Below are 14,760 nucleotides of genomic sequence, written 5' to 3'. Positions count from 1 at the left end.
TTAGGTGCCTTGGGTGATCAGGACAATGAAATATTAAAATTAGTCTTTATTTGTTGATTGACTGATGGGGAAGAGTCCTGAGCCCCGCGCTCTTCAGGAGGCCCAGTCGGCAGAAGAGAGTGCTCTCTTGCAGAAGCGAGTGGTCTCTGGCAGAAGCGAGTGGTCACCCACAAAGGAGAGAGTTCCGTTAGATGGGGGTGATCTCCACAGAGCACAGAAGAGTGGTTTTGAAGGATGAATGTCTACCAGTGGCCCTGGTCCCCGCCTTCTCATACCACTTTGGCTTTTTTGCAGCAAGCTCTGGTTATCCGCGATGGGCAGAGGCTGGAGGTGCTGGCGGAGAACCTGGTACTGGGGGACATTGTGCAAGTTAAAGGCGGTGACAAGGTGCCGGCTGATCTTCGGCTGCTGGAGTGTCAGGGCTGCAAGGTGAGTACGTGGAGCAAACACCATCTCTGCCCATTGAAGGGGGCACAGATTGCCATGTGGCTGCCATTAATACATGGCTCAGTGCACAGGTTGTTAGAATATACTGTTGCTCAATCTCAGACTCACTCTCGCACTCACTCTCGCTCTCATTCTCGCACTCACTCTCACACTCACACTCACTCACACTTACACTCACTCTCCCACAGACTCAGTCACTCTCGCACTCACTCTCACTCTCATTCTCGCTCTCACTCTCACACTCACTCTCACACACACTCACACTCACTCTCCCACAGACTCACTCACTCTCACACTCACTTTTATACTTACTCTTACACTCACTCTTGCACTCACTCTCACACACTCTCATACTCACTCTCACTCTCACACACACTCAATCTAACTCTCACGCTGACTCTCACTCTCACAGTTACTCTCACTCTCGCTCTTACTCTCACACACACTCTCACACTCACTCTCACACTTACTCTCACTCTCACACTCGCCCTCGCTCTTGCACTCACTCTCACACACACTCACCCTCACACTTACTCTTATTCTTGCACTCACTCTCATACTCACTCTCACACTCACTGTCACTCTCACTCTCACTCACTCTCATACTCACTCTCATACTCACTCTCACACTTACTCTTGCTCTCAAACTCACTATCACTCTCACACTCACTAGCACTATCACTCTCACACTCACTCTCACTCTCACTCACACTCACTCTCATACTCACTCACACTTACGCTTGCTCTCGCACTCACTCTTGCTCTCACACTGACTCACACTCACTCTCACACTCACTATCACTCTCACACTCACTCTCACTCTCACACTCACTATCACTCTTGCTCTCACACTCACTCTCACTCTCACACTCACTCTCACACACAGTACAAGAGCTGGTGGTACACTGAGGCCCAGGGAAGGTAAACAGGATTTCCCATAGTTCCAGTCCCGGCTCGTGTTCCAGGAACAGACTGAGAGCAGACATGTATGAACTCCACCAGGGTCGCTGACAGAAAGTTAGAAATGCTTTGTCTTTGGTTTTGAAGGTTGATAACTCCTCGTTGACCGGAGAGTCTGAGCCTCAGCCGCGATCCCCTGAGTTTTCCCACGAAAACCCCCTGGAGACCAAGAACCTGGCCTTCTACTCCAGCACCTGCCTTGAGGGTAAGGACAAGGCCATCCTTTGTTTCTTTGCAGGGGAGGGAGTAGATTTTTAGTGCAGTCTTTTTGTGTTCGGTTGGGCTGTGCTTCAGTTTTGAGGGGTCTCTGTTCATGACTTGGGGGTGTTCGTGATGTGGGTCTGTCTCTAGGTTGTGGGGTTTGTCCTAGAGCTGATGTTGCAGGTTTGGGGATTCTAAGGCTCTTGTTTGGGGTGTGGTGTTGGGTGGGTTTGTGTCTCAGGGAGGGAGCTTGTCTTCCTGGTCTGCAGCCTGTGTTTCTGATCTGACTGCTCTCTGTGCCAGCTCAGACAAGCTTCTGTTTCGCCCTCAGGTGCTGCCAGTGGTATGGTGATCAACACCGGAGACCGCACCGTGATTGGACGGATCGCTTCTCTGGCTTCAGGTGTTGGGGACCAGAAGACCCCCATTGCTCTGGAGATCGAGCACTTTGTGCACATGATCAGCGGCCTCGCGGTGGCCGTCGGGGTCCTCTTCTTCATCATCTCCATCTCAATGGGCTACAACGCTTTGAATTCCATCATCTTCTGCATTGGCATCGTGGTGGCATACGTACCCGAGGGACTGCTGGCCACTGTCACTGTGAGTACCACGTCCACAGACACAAAGGAATACATTTTCAATCTACCGGCCTCTGAAGCCCAAAATCAGGGGTGTGCCTTCTCCTTCTCAGGATCCTGCTACAAGCTTTCTGATGCCCAAGTGGCTCTTCTCCTAAAAGCGGCTGCTGGCAAGGCTGGCCGAGTGCCCTCTTACCACCATGGTGGCTGGCATTGTTGGCAGTGTGCCCTCTTCCTACCCTGTGCAGCTGCTGCCAGGACCTAGCCAGCTTCACCATTAGCTCATGGCTGAACCTGGCCAGCAGCATCATAAGCTCACGGCTGAACCTAGCTAGCAGCATCATAACCTCACAGCTGAACCTAGCTAGCAGCATCATAAGCTCACGGCTGAACCTACCCAGCTTCATCATAAGCTCACGGCTAAACCTAGCTAGCAGCATCATAAGCTCACGGCTGAACCTGGCCAGCAGCATCATAAGCTCACGGCTGAACCTCGCCAGCAGCATCATAAGCTCACGGCTGAACCTAGCCAGCATAATCATAAGCTCACGGCTGAACCTAGCCAGCAGCATCATAAGCTCACGGCTAAACCTAGCTAGCAGCATCATAAGCTCACGGCTGAACCTGGCCAGCAGCATCATAAGCTCACGGCTGAACCTCGCCAGCAGCATCATAAGCTCACGGCTGAACCTCGCCAGCATCATCATAACCTCACGGCTGAACCTGGCTGGCAGTATAATAAGCTTACGGCTGCTATCTAGCAGCATCGTAAGCTCACGGCTGAACCTACCCAGCTGCATCATAAGCTCACGACTGAACCTGGCTGGCAGCATTATAAGGTCACGACTGAACTTCGCCAGCAGCATCGTAAGCTTACGGCTAAACCTACCCAGCAGCATCATAAGCTCATGGCTGAACCTGGCCGGCAGCATCATAAGCTCACGGCTAAACCTGGCCGGCAGCATCATAAGCTCACGGCTAAACCTGGCCGGCAGCATCATAAGCTCACGGCTGAACCTAGCCAACTTCATGATAAGCTCACGGCTGAACCTAGCCAGCATAGTCATAAGCTCACGACTGAACCTAGCCAGCATAATCATAAGCTCACGGCTGAACCTAACCAGCAGTATCATAAACTCACGGCTGAACCTAGCCAGCATAGCCATAAGCTCACGACTGAACCTAGCCAGCATAATCATAAGCTCACGGCTGAACTTAGCCAGCAGCATCATAAGCTCACGGCTGAACCTGGCCGGCGGCATCATAAGCTCATGGCTGAACCTAGCCAGCATAATCATAAGCTCACGGCTGAACCTAACCAGCAGTATCATAAGTTCACGGCTGAACCTAGCCAGCATAATCATAAGCTCACGGCTGAACCTACCCAGCAGTATCATAAGCTCACGGCTGAACCTATCTAGCATAATCATAAGCTCACGGCTGAACCTAGCCAGCATAATCATAAGCTCACAACTGAACCTAGCCAGCAGCATCATAGGCTCACGGCTGAACCTACCAAGCAGCATCATAAGCTAACGGCTCAACCTAGCCCGCAACATCATAAGCTCACTGCTGAACCTACCCAGTAGCATCATAAGCTCACGGCTGAACCTAGCTAGCAGCATCATAAGCTCACGGCTGAACCTAGCCAGCATAATCATAAGCTCACGACTGAACCTACCCAGTAGCATCATAAGCTCACGGCTGAACCTAGCCAGCATAATCATAAGCTCACGACTGAACCTACCCAGTAGCATCATAAGCTCACGGCTGAACCTAGCCAGCATAATCATAAGCTCACGACTGAACCTAGCTAGCAGCATCATAAGCTCACGACTGAACCTAGCCAGCAGCATCATAGGCTCACGGCTGAACCTGGCCAGCAGCATCATAAGCTCACGGCTAATACTAGCTAGCAGCATCATAACCTCACAGCTGAACCTAGCTAGCAGCATCATAAGCTCACGGCTGAACCTGGCCAGCAGCATCATAAGCTCACGGCTAAACCTAGCCAGCATCATCATAACCTCACAGCTGAACCTAGCTAGCTGCATCATAGGCTCACGGCTGAACCTGGCCAGCGCATCATAAGCTCACGGCTAAACCTAGCTAGCAGCATCATAACCTCACAGCTGAACCTAGCTAGCAGCATCATAGGCTCACGGCTGAACCTGGCCAGCAGCATCATAAGCTCACGGCTAAACCTAGCCAGCAGCATCATAAGCTCACGGCTGAACCTAACCAGCAGCATCATAAGCTCACAGCTGAACCTAGCTAGCAGCATCATAAGCTCACGGCTGCTATCTAGCAGCATCGTAAGCTCATGGCTGAACCTAGATAGCAGCATCATAAGGTCACGACTGAACTTCGCCAGCAGCATCATAAGCTCATGGCTGAACCTAGCCAACTTCATGATAAGCTCACGGCTGAACCTAGCTAGCATAGTCATAAGCTCACGACTGAACCTAGCCAGCATAATCATAAGCTCACGGCTGAACCTACCCAGCAGTATCATAAGCTCACAACTGAACCTACCCAGTAGCATCATAAGCTCACGACTGAACCTACCCAGCAGCATCATAAGCTCACGGCTGAACCTAGCCAGCAGCATCATAAGCTCACGGCTGAACCTACCCAGCAGTATCATAAGCTCACGGCTGAACCTAGCCAGCATAATCATAAGCTCACGGCTGAACCTAGCCAGCATAATCATAAGCTCACGGCTGAATCTAGCCAGCAGCATCATAAGCTCACGGTTGAACCTAGCTAGCAGCATCATAAGCTCACGGTTGAACCTAGCCAGCAGCATCATAAGCTCACGGCTGACCCTCTCTCCCTCCGCAGGTGTGTCTGTCGCTGACGGCCAAGAGGATGGCCAAGAAGAACTGCCTGGTGAAGAACCTGGAGGCGGTGGAGACGCTGGGCTCCACATCCGTCATCTGCTCCGACAAGACCGGTACCCTGACCCAGAACAGGATGACGGTGGCACACATGTGGTTCGACAACCTGATCCACGTGGCCGACACATCGGAAGACCAGGATGGTAAGAGCAGTCTTGAGGATGACTGCTTGGGTGTCCCATGAAAGGAGTGTATGGAGAGGGGGGTCCTGGGGTATAGGGGAGACGTGTACCTCATACTGCCTGAATGTGTACCCCAAGAGGGCAGAAGTAGAGCCCAGGTGTAAGGGACCACGGTGGTATGAGGAGTGTTGAAGTGGACTTCTTGAGGGCACCGTGAGAGGAGTGTATGGATGGTGGGTTCTGGGGTATATGGCACCCTTTATTTTTTTCAGAGTTTTATATAGCACAAACTTGACCCAACGGTATCAGGTATCAGAGCGCCTTACATGGGCCCCAGTTGCGTTACATAAGGACACATTCAATTGTGTTAGGTGCTGGGAGATTAAGTGATTTGCCCAGGTGCAAGAGTCATGGGGATGCCCTATGACCCTTGGAGGCGTGGCATGGCTTCCATCTGACGTCATCTGTCCTCTTGAAGTGGGGGGGTTCAACGTAGGGGTTCCACTGTCTTTATGTGCACTTGGCAGAAGTGAACTAGTGCCTAGTGCAAGGAGCTGTCCACCGGCACTGTAAGCCGCCCCTGAGTCGTAGAGTCTGATTGTCAGCAGAAGGCGCCAGCCTTGCAGTAGGCACTGTCTGCTAGCAGTAGGAGCTGCCTAGCAGCAGTTGTAGGCACTGACCGCCAGTAGTAGACACTGTCTGCCAGCAGTAGGAGCTGTCTAGCAGCAGTAGTACGCACTGACCACCAATAGTAGGCACTGTTCTCCAGTAGTAGGCACTGGCCGCCAGAAGTAGGCACTGTCTGCCAGCAGTAGGAGCAGTCTAGCAGCAGTAGGAGCTTACTAGCAGTAGTAGGAACTGGTTAGCAGCAGTAGGAGCTTACTAGCAGCAGTAGGAGCTTACTAGCAGTAGTAGGAGCTGTCTGGCAGTAGTAGGAGCAGTCTAGCAGCAGTAGGAGCTTACTAGCAGTAGTAGGAACTGTCTAGCAGAAGTTGTAGGCACTGGCCGCCAGAAGTAGGCACTGTATGCCAGCAGTAGGAGCTGTCTGCCAGCAGTAGGAGCTGTCTAGCAGCAGTAGTACGCACTGACCACCAATAGTAGGCACTGTTCTCCAGTAGTAGGCACTGACCGCCAGTAGTAGACACTGTCTGCCAGCAGTAGGAGCTGTCTAGCAGTAGTAGGAGCTGGTTAGCAGCAGTAGTTCGCACTGGCCACCAATCGTAGGCACTGTTCTCCAGTAGCAGGCACTGGCCGCCAGTCGTAGGCACTGTCCACGAGTAGTAGGCGCCATCAGAGTGAAATACAATCATTATTTCTGCATCGCTTGTTGAACACATAATGGGACAGATTTACAAGCCTCTTGTGACACATTTGCGCCACCGTTGCGTCACTTCTGTGATGCAGCGGCAGCGTAAACCATACGCCATGTTGTGCCTTATTTACAATGTGAGGCATCTAGGCAGATGCGTCACGTTGTAAAGCCCTGCGCCACATGAAACCTGCGTCAGGTTTCATGTGGGCGTTCCGTCGCAGGGTGGGCGTTCCGTCACACGAAAGCCTCGTAAAAATCACGCAGTGAAAGCTACATGATTTCACGGAGTCAGTTTTACGACGACGCTGCGTCAAACCCTTACGCCTGCTTGAAGCAGGCGTAAGGAGTGACGCACCAGGTTAAGTATGGGCGTCCCCATAGCATTGCTGAAGTTGCGTCGTGCTTGCGACACGACTCCAGCAATGCCCCGCCCCTTATGCCACAAGATGCGACACGCATCTGCCTATCCTTGCGCCATGGTGCGCACCATCTGTGGTGGCGCAAGGGGCAGTATTGCGTGTCGCATCAATTCTGGCGCATACCTGCTGATTTGCAGAGATGTGCCAGTCCTTGTAAATATGCCCCAAAATATCTTTGTCTCTTCTGTGTGTCTGGCAGTCCTGGCCTCTACTCACATGTCTATGTTCCCCCACCCAGGTGAAGGCTTTAACCGCAGCTCCCCAACCTGGGGGGCTCTCTCCAGGATCGCCGCCCTGTGCAACCGGGCTGAGTTCACCGGCGGCCAAGAAGAGCTGGCAATCAACAAGGTGCGTCTCGGGGAGAGGGCCGAGAGATGACCGGGGCTCCCCCAGCCCCACACAGGGGTCACCCCTAGGAGCCCCTTATCATAAGTGAAGGGAGAGGCTTCCTCGGGGTCTCTAATGAAGAGTACCCCTCTCGGACAGGTCACTCGGGGGTTTCCACTGACAGCCGGACCCTGATCCTGGCCACTCACCGACCCCTGGTCACTCACCCCTGGTAACTCACCCAAGCCACTCACCCTGGTCACTCACCCTGGCCACTCACCCTGGTCACTCGCCCTGGTCACTCACCCTGGTCACTCACCCTGGTCACTCACCCTGTTCACTCACTCTGGTCACTCACCCTGGTCACTCACCCTAGCCACTCACCCTGGTCACTCACCCTGGTCACTCGACCTGGTCACTCGCCCTGGTCACTCACCCTGGTCACTCACCCTGGTCACTCACCCTAGCCACTCACCCTGGTCACTCGCCCTGGTCACTCGCCCTGGTCACTCACCCTGGTCACTCACCCTGTTCACTCACCCTGGTCACTCACCCTGGTCACTCACCCTGTTCACTCACTCTGGTCACTCACCCTGGTCACTCACCCTAGCCACTCACCCTAGCCACTCACCCTGGTCACTCACCCTGTTCACTCACCCTGTTCACTCACTCTGTTCACTCACCCTGTTCACTCACCCTAGTCACTCATCCTGGTCACTCACCCTGGTCACTCACTCTAGTCACTCACCCTGGTCACTCACCCTAGGCACTCACCCTGGTCACTCACCCTAGCCACTCACCCTGACCCTGACCCTGATCACTCATTCTGCCCCACCTCTGGTCGCTCACCCTAGCCACTCACCCTGACCCTAGTCACTCTCCATGGTCTATCACTTTGCCCCACCCCTGGTCGCTCACCCACACCCCTGGTCCCTCAACCTGACCCTGGTCACTCTCCCTGGTCGCTCACCCTGACCCTGGTCGCTCACCCTGACCCTGGTCACTCACCCTAGCCACTCACCCTGGTCACTCACCCTAGTCACTCACCCTGGTCATTCACCCTAGGCACTGACCCTGGTCATTCACCCTAGGCACTCACCCTGGTCACTCACCCTAGCCACTCACCCTGGTCACTCACCCTAGTCACTCACCCTGGTCATTCACCCTAGGCACTGACCCTGGTCATTCACCCTAGGCACTCACCCTGGTCACTCACCCTAGCCACTCACCCTGGTCACTGACCCTGGTCACTCACCCCAACCCTGGTCGCTAACCCTGACCCTGACCCTGATCACTCATTCTGCCCCACCTCTGGTCGCTCACCCTGACCCTATTCACTCTCCCTGGTCTATCACCCTGCCCCACCCCTGGTCCCTCAACCTGACCCCGGTCGCTCACCCTGACCCCGGTCACTCTCCCTGGTCTCTCACCCTGACCCTGGTCGCTCACCCTCACCCTGGTCACTCTCGCCGGTCTCTCACCCTGCCCCTGGTTGCTCACCCCACCCCAGGTCCCTCACCCTGACCCCGGTCACTCTCCCTGGTCGATCACCCTGCCCCATCCCTGGTAGCTCACCCTGACCCTGGTCACTCTCCCTGGTCACTCACCCTGACCCCGGTTTCTCACCTTGGCCGCTCACCCTGACCCTGGTCACTCTCGCCGGTCTCTCACCCTGACCCTGGTCGCTCACCCTGACCTATCCTCTCCTTTCCTTGCAGAGGGTGGTGGTCGGCGACGCGTCGGAGACGGCGCTGCTCAAGTTCACGGAGCTGAACCTCGGGGGAGTGATGGAGCTGAGAGCCCGTAACCAGAAGGTGGCCGAGATCCCCTTCAACTCCACCAACAAGTTCCAGGTGAGGGACCACTCCTGTGCCTGAGCGTGTCTGAGGGTCCTTGGGTGGGGGCAGACCTGGGAGGGGTCCCTGGCTGGGGGGCTGGGCTCCCAAAGGTGATGTCTGGCACTGCCAAGGGATGATGAGGGCAAGAATGGCCGCAGCCCTGCCCTGAGCCAGCAGAGGGCACTGGACAGCAAGGAAGTGGGCGGGGTCATTCTCAGAGACCTAACTTAAGGGAGGTCATTCAGGGTCAGACACTTTGACCCCAGATGTGGGTCCCGTACTCACTGAGCCACTGGATCCAAGATGCACCCCAATCAGGAGGCGCCACTGGGGTGAACCCCCAGTCTGGGGCTGCCCCTGCCCCGACTCAGAGGACCTGGAATGGCAATCGACTGCAGTGTTTCTATTGGTGGAGGACCCAGGCTGATTTGCACATGGTTGAGTCTAATTTGAGGTGGCATTGTGGGTAAAAAGAGGTGGACTGGGGTGCGGCCCAATTAATTACCAGCGGCTGAGATGAATCCAAGCATCCACCATCACTTCCCCACCCTCGACGGGTGTGCCCAGACGCGGGTCCGGTGCTCACTGGGCCACTGGAACCAAGCCCAACTAGGAGCCCAGCTTGGGCGGCTTCTGCTCTGGGCAGAGGGCCTGGCTTGGCAATATGGGCGGAGCAGGAGCCAGGCAGGGACTGATCTCAGGTGACCGGGTGGACAAAAACGACTGGGTGGAGGGGGTGATATACTAGGGAGGAGAGTGTCATTGACAGAGGGACACCAGCAGAAGAACACTTCACAGGGAGGGGGACACCTGGCAGCAGCTCTGTGGAGTGCGCCAGTCTTTCCTGCAGGAAGTAGCCTTCTGGGACTTGTAGTTTTACTTTACCTACAGAGGCCAAGCGATGAACACAACATGCGGAGAACCTTGCATGGGGTCATGGTGACACTGTCCAACCTTTGTCCACAGCTCTCCGTCCACCGCCTGGAAGACCCCAACGAGAAGCGCTATCTGCTGGTGATGAAGGGGGCCCCAGAGCGTATCTTGGACCGCTGCACTACGATCATGATAGGGGGTCAGGAATGGCCCCTGGACGAAGAGATGCGGGAATCCTTCCAAACTGCCTATATGGATCTGGGGGGCCTCGGAGAGCGGGTACTTGGTGAGTCAGGTGTTGTGGCAGATGAGATGGTAAAGCAGCAGAGGGTGTGGGGGCAGATGAGATGGTAAAGCAGCAGAGGGTGTGGGGGCAGATGGTAAAGCAGCAGAGGGTGTGGGGGCAGATGGTAAAGCAGCAGAGGGTGTGGGGTGGGATGCAAGACTGCCCCACTGGGGCTGAATCTGTTTAGCCCTGGCTGTGGCTGGTTGACACATGGAGGGTGCCAGCGGGACCCTCCACCACAGACACACGAGTGCCCCTCGAACGGAGCACCTCTCCTGTGGGGTTAGGTGGTTGATAGCCATGTATGCATGTTCAGAAAACTCCTTCTGGCCTTCCTCCATTTACTCCCATCTTCTCAACCCTCTAGTCTTTCTATCTCTGCATCTCTTCCCCTTCTGCTCTTGTGTCTTCCTCCACCTTTGTCCTTTGGCCCTCTCCAACTGAGATCTTTCTTCCTCTCCCATCTCACGCCCTCTCCTTCTTTTCCTCGCCTCCTTCACAGGCCCCATGGACCCCCATCCTTTCTGATCCCATATCCTCAGAATCTTCTCTCCCCTACCTCCTGACTGACTGTGGTGTCTTCTTCTAGGTTTCTGCCACTATTTCCTGCCAGAGTCGGATTTCCCTCTCGGATACCCTTTCGACACGGATAGCATGAACTTCCCCATCGATGGTCTGTGCTTCGTGGGTCTGATATCCATGATCGACCCTCCTCGGTCCAGCGTCCCCGACGCCGTGCTCAAGTGCCGCTCCTCCGGGATCAAGGTAAGAGTCCTGGTCGCCTCACGAGTCCTCGACTCAACCATGAATGTTAAAGTTGAACAAAAGATTTAAAAAATGGTATTCAACAATAGGTAAAACTGCTCTCTCTATAGGTCATCATGGTCACTGGTGATCACCCAATCACTGCGAAGGCCATCGCTAAGTGTGTGGGCATCATCTCAGCGGCTAACGAGACGGTGGAAGACATTTCTCAGCGCCTTAATATTCCAGTGGAACAAGTCAATCCCAGGTAAAATGGAGTAGCAGCTGCTGTACAATAGCCAGTGCTTAATTTGAGCTGGTGGTTTCTAGCGCTCGGCACTGGCCCTTAATTGTCAACACTCGCACCTATGACAGTCTGCCACATGGTGGCGCTGTTTCTCTACTTTAGAGATGGGCACCGCAACAGTTGTTTATTAATTCAATCTACAATAAAAATGACTTACACCTGCCGCCCTAGCGATTCTTACAGCTTTGGGGGCCTGGAATATCCTGAATCGTCACATGTGAAGAATGTTAGGGTCAGTGGTTCTGTTTGTACTCTCATTGGCTGCTCTGGCAGGGGCACTGGACTGTGCAGTGATGAGGGCCCTAGCACTTATTTTGTTACAAGGTAAGCACTCACTATGCCTACTCTTCCCTTCGGAGAGTGCCTGAACACTCTCCGAGACAGGTCCTAGCAATCTTGACTCCTAAACTGGCCATGGGCTTCAGGAGTGTTGGCGACTTCAGGGCCCGGTGCTTCTGAGAGGGGTTTTTGATTCTCACTCAGAAGAGACTGGGGCTTCTTGTTCTGGAGGGCATCGCCATTCGTGGTCTAAGAGGCCCAGGACTTCTTGTCTCCGGGGGCCACAAGGCTTCTTGTTCACCAGGGCATCGGCATTCATGGTCTAGAAGGCCCAGGACTTCTTGTCTCCGGGGGCCACAAGGCTTCTTGTTCAGGGGGGCATCGGCATTCATGGTCTAGAAGGCCCAGGACTTCTTGTCTCCGGGGGCCACAAGGCTTCTTGTTCAGGGGGGCATCGGCATTCATGGTCTAGAAGGCCCAGGACTTCTTGTCTCCGGGGGCCACAAGGCTTCTTGTTCACCAGGGCATCGGCATTCATGGTCTACAAGGCCCAGGACTTCTTGTCTCTGGGGGCCACAAGGCTTCTTGTTCAGGGGGGCATCGGCATTCATGGTCTAGAAGGCCCAGGACTTCTTGTCTCCGGGGGCCACAAGGCTTCTTGTTCAGGGGGGCATCGGCATTCATGGTCTAGAAGGCCTAGGACTTCTTGTCTACGGAGGCCAAGGGGTTCGTGTGTCCGGAGGCCATGGGACTTTGTATTCTAGAGGCCGTGGACCTTCCTGTTCTGGAGGGCATCGGGGTTCATGGTCTACAGGGCCTAGGACTTCATATTTCCGGAGACCACAGGGCTTCTTGTGTCCGGAGGCCATGGGACTTCGTATTCTAGAGGCTGTGGGGCCTCTAGTTCAGGAGGGTATTGGCATTCATGGTCTAGAAGGCACGGGGCTTCTTGTCTCCAGAGGCCACGGGGCTTTGAGTTCTAGAGGCCGCGGGGCTTCTTGTTCAGGAGGGCATCGGGTTCATGGTCTAGAAGGCCTGGGGCTTCTTGTCTCCAGACGCCGTGGGGCTTCTTGTCTCCAGAGGCCGTGGGGCTTCTTGTATCCAGAGGCCGTGGGGCTTCTTGTATCCAGAGGCCGTGGGGCTTCTTGTATCCAGAGGCCGTGGGGCTTCTTGTATCCAGAGGCCGTGGGGCTTCTTGTCTCCAGAGGCTGTGGGGCTTCTTGTATCCAGAGGCCGCGGGGCTTCTTGTATCCAGAGGCCGTGGGGCTTCTTGTATCCAGAGGCCGTGGGGCTTCTTGTCTCCAGAGGCCGTGGGGCTTCTTGTATCCAGAGGCCGCGGGGCTTCTTGTATCCAGAGGCCGTGGGGCTTCTTGTATCCAGAGGCCGTGGGGCTTCTTGTATCCAGAGGCCGCGGGGCTTCTTGTATCCAGAGGCCACGGGGCTTCTTGTTTCTGGAGGCCACAGGGCTTCTTGTTTCTGGAGGCCACGGGGCTTCTTGTATCCAGAGGCCGTGGGGCTTCTTGTATCCAGAGGCCGTGGGGCTTCTTGTATCCAGAGGCCGTGGGGCTTCTTGTATCCAGAGGCCGTGGGGCTTCTTGTATCCGGAGGCCACGGGGCTTCTTGTATCCAGAGGCCACGGGGCTTCTTGTTTCTGGAGGCCACAGGGCTTCGTGTTTCTGGAGGCCACGGGGCTTCTTGTCTCCAGAGGCCATGGGGCTTCTTGTATCCGGAGGCCACGGGGCTTCTTGTTTCTGGAGGCCACGGGGCTTCTTGTATCCAGAGGCCGTGGGGCTTCTTGTTTCTGGAGGCCGTGGGGCTTCTTGTCTCCAGAGGCCGTGGGGCTTCTTGTATCCGGAGGCCACGGGGCTTCTTGTTGGGTTGCCCTGAGGGTTCTGATTCTACACAGCAGTTCGTGTTTGGTTCTTTGATAGGTTGTTCCAGAGGCAGGATGGCTTCTCATGCTGCAGGCATGGCATTTCTTCATCTATGGCATGTCCCATTTCGAGACTGCTGTATCTGGGTGCAGGGTCTTGGTTTGTTTTTGGTTCATAATGTGAAGCAGGGAGTGGTTTCGGTTCAATAAGGCTGAGAGTTCCTCGTGCTCAAAGCTGGGAGAGGCTCCTGGGGAGGGCAGGGCCTGTAGCTCATGGGTGGTCCTTTGCTCATAGGATGAAGGTCTGGAGTTCAGAAGGTTTCACAGGAGATGGGGCCGGCAGTGGTGGTGCCTTCTGGGGTCTCATCCTTGCCCTTGCATTTCAATCCTGCTCTCACAAGCTCCGTCTTTATTTTACAGAGACGCTAAAACCATTGTGGTCAACGGCGCGGAAATCAAGGACATGAGCTCGGATGAGTTGGATGACATCCTCAGACACCACACAGAGATAGTCTTCGCGAGAACGTCCCCACAGCAGAAGCTGCTGATCGTGGAAGGATGCCAGAGACTGGTGGGTGCATTGGACTGTTGGCCAGGGCTGGTGGGTGCATTGGACTGTTGGCCAGGGCTGGTGGGTGCTTTGGGCTGTTGGCCAGGGCTGGTGGGTGCTTTGGGACCATTGGCTGGGGCTGGTGAGTGCATTGGGACCGTTGGCTGGGGCTGGTGAGTGCTTTGGGACTGTCGCTGGGGCTGGTGGGTGCATTGGGACCGTTGGCTGGGGCTGGTGACTGCATTGGCCTGTTGGCTCCAATGCTGATGGGTGCATTGGGACTGTCGGCCGGGGCTGGTGGGTGCATTGGGACTGTCGGCCGGGGCTGGTGGGTGCATTGGGACTGTCGGCCGGGGCTGGTGGGTGCATTGGGACTGTCGGCCGGGCTGGTGGGTGCATTGGGACTGTCGGCTGGGGTTGGTGGGTGCATTGAGACTGTTGGCTGGGGCTGGTGGGTGCATTGGACTGTTGGCTGGGGCTGGTGGGTGCAATGGACTGTCGGCTGGGGCTGGTATGTGCTTTGGGACTGTCGCTGGGGCTGGTGGGTGCATGGCACTGTCGGCTGGGGCTGGTGGGTGCATTGGAACTGTCGGCTGGGGCTCGTGGGTGCATTGGGACTGTCGGCCGGGGCTGGTGGGTGCATTGGGACTGTCGACCGGGGCTGGTGGGTGCATTGGAACTGTCGGCTGGGGCTGGTGGGTGCATTGGGACTGTCGGCTGGGGCTGGTGGGTGCATTGGGACTG

At 55.4% G+C, this 14,760-nt stretch overlaps 1 protein-coding gene across 1 annotated transcript in view; it reads left to right on the top strand.

Annotated features, from left to right (window-relative positions):
• LOC144766556 (potassium-transporting ATPase alpha chain 2-like) overlaps nt 1-14,760 on the top strand; it is a 57,638-nt gene that overhangs the window by 17,028 nt on the left and 25,850 nt on the right. The window contains exons 6-15 of the mRNA XM_078650361.1: nt 295-429; nt 1,495-1,612; nt 1,940-2,208; nt 5,031-5,229; nt 7,178-7,287; nt 8,985-9,119; nt 10,071-10,263; nt 10,853-11,028; nt 11,139-11,275; nt 13,887-14,037. Of these exons, the coding sequence (XP_078506487.1) occupies nt 295-429; nt 1,495-1,612; nt 1,940-2,208; nt 5,031-5,229; nt 7,178-7,287; nt 8,985-9,119; nt 10,071-10,263; nt 10,853-11,028; nt 11,139-11,275; nt 13,887-14,037 (1,623 nt within the window). The remainder of the gene's footprint in view (nt 1-294; nt 430-1,494; nt 1,613-1,939; nt 2,209-5,030; nt 5,230-7,177; nt 7,288-8,984; nt 9,120-10,070; nt 10,264-10,852; nt 11,029-11,138; nt 11,276-13,886; nt 14,038-14,760) is intronic.

Source organism: Lissotriton helveticus, chromosome 7 (assembly GCF_964261635.1).
Source record: "Lissotriton helveticus chromosome 7, aLisHel1.1, whole genome shotgun sequence".
Lineage (NCBI taxonomy): Eukaryota > Metazoa > Chordata > Amphibia > Caudata > Salamandridae > Lissotriton > Lissotriton helveticus.
The sequence above is the reverse complement of the archived record's forward strand: the minus strand, read 5'-3'. Positions and strand labels throughout refer to the sequence as shown.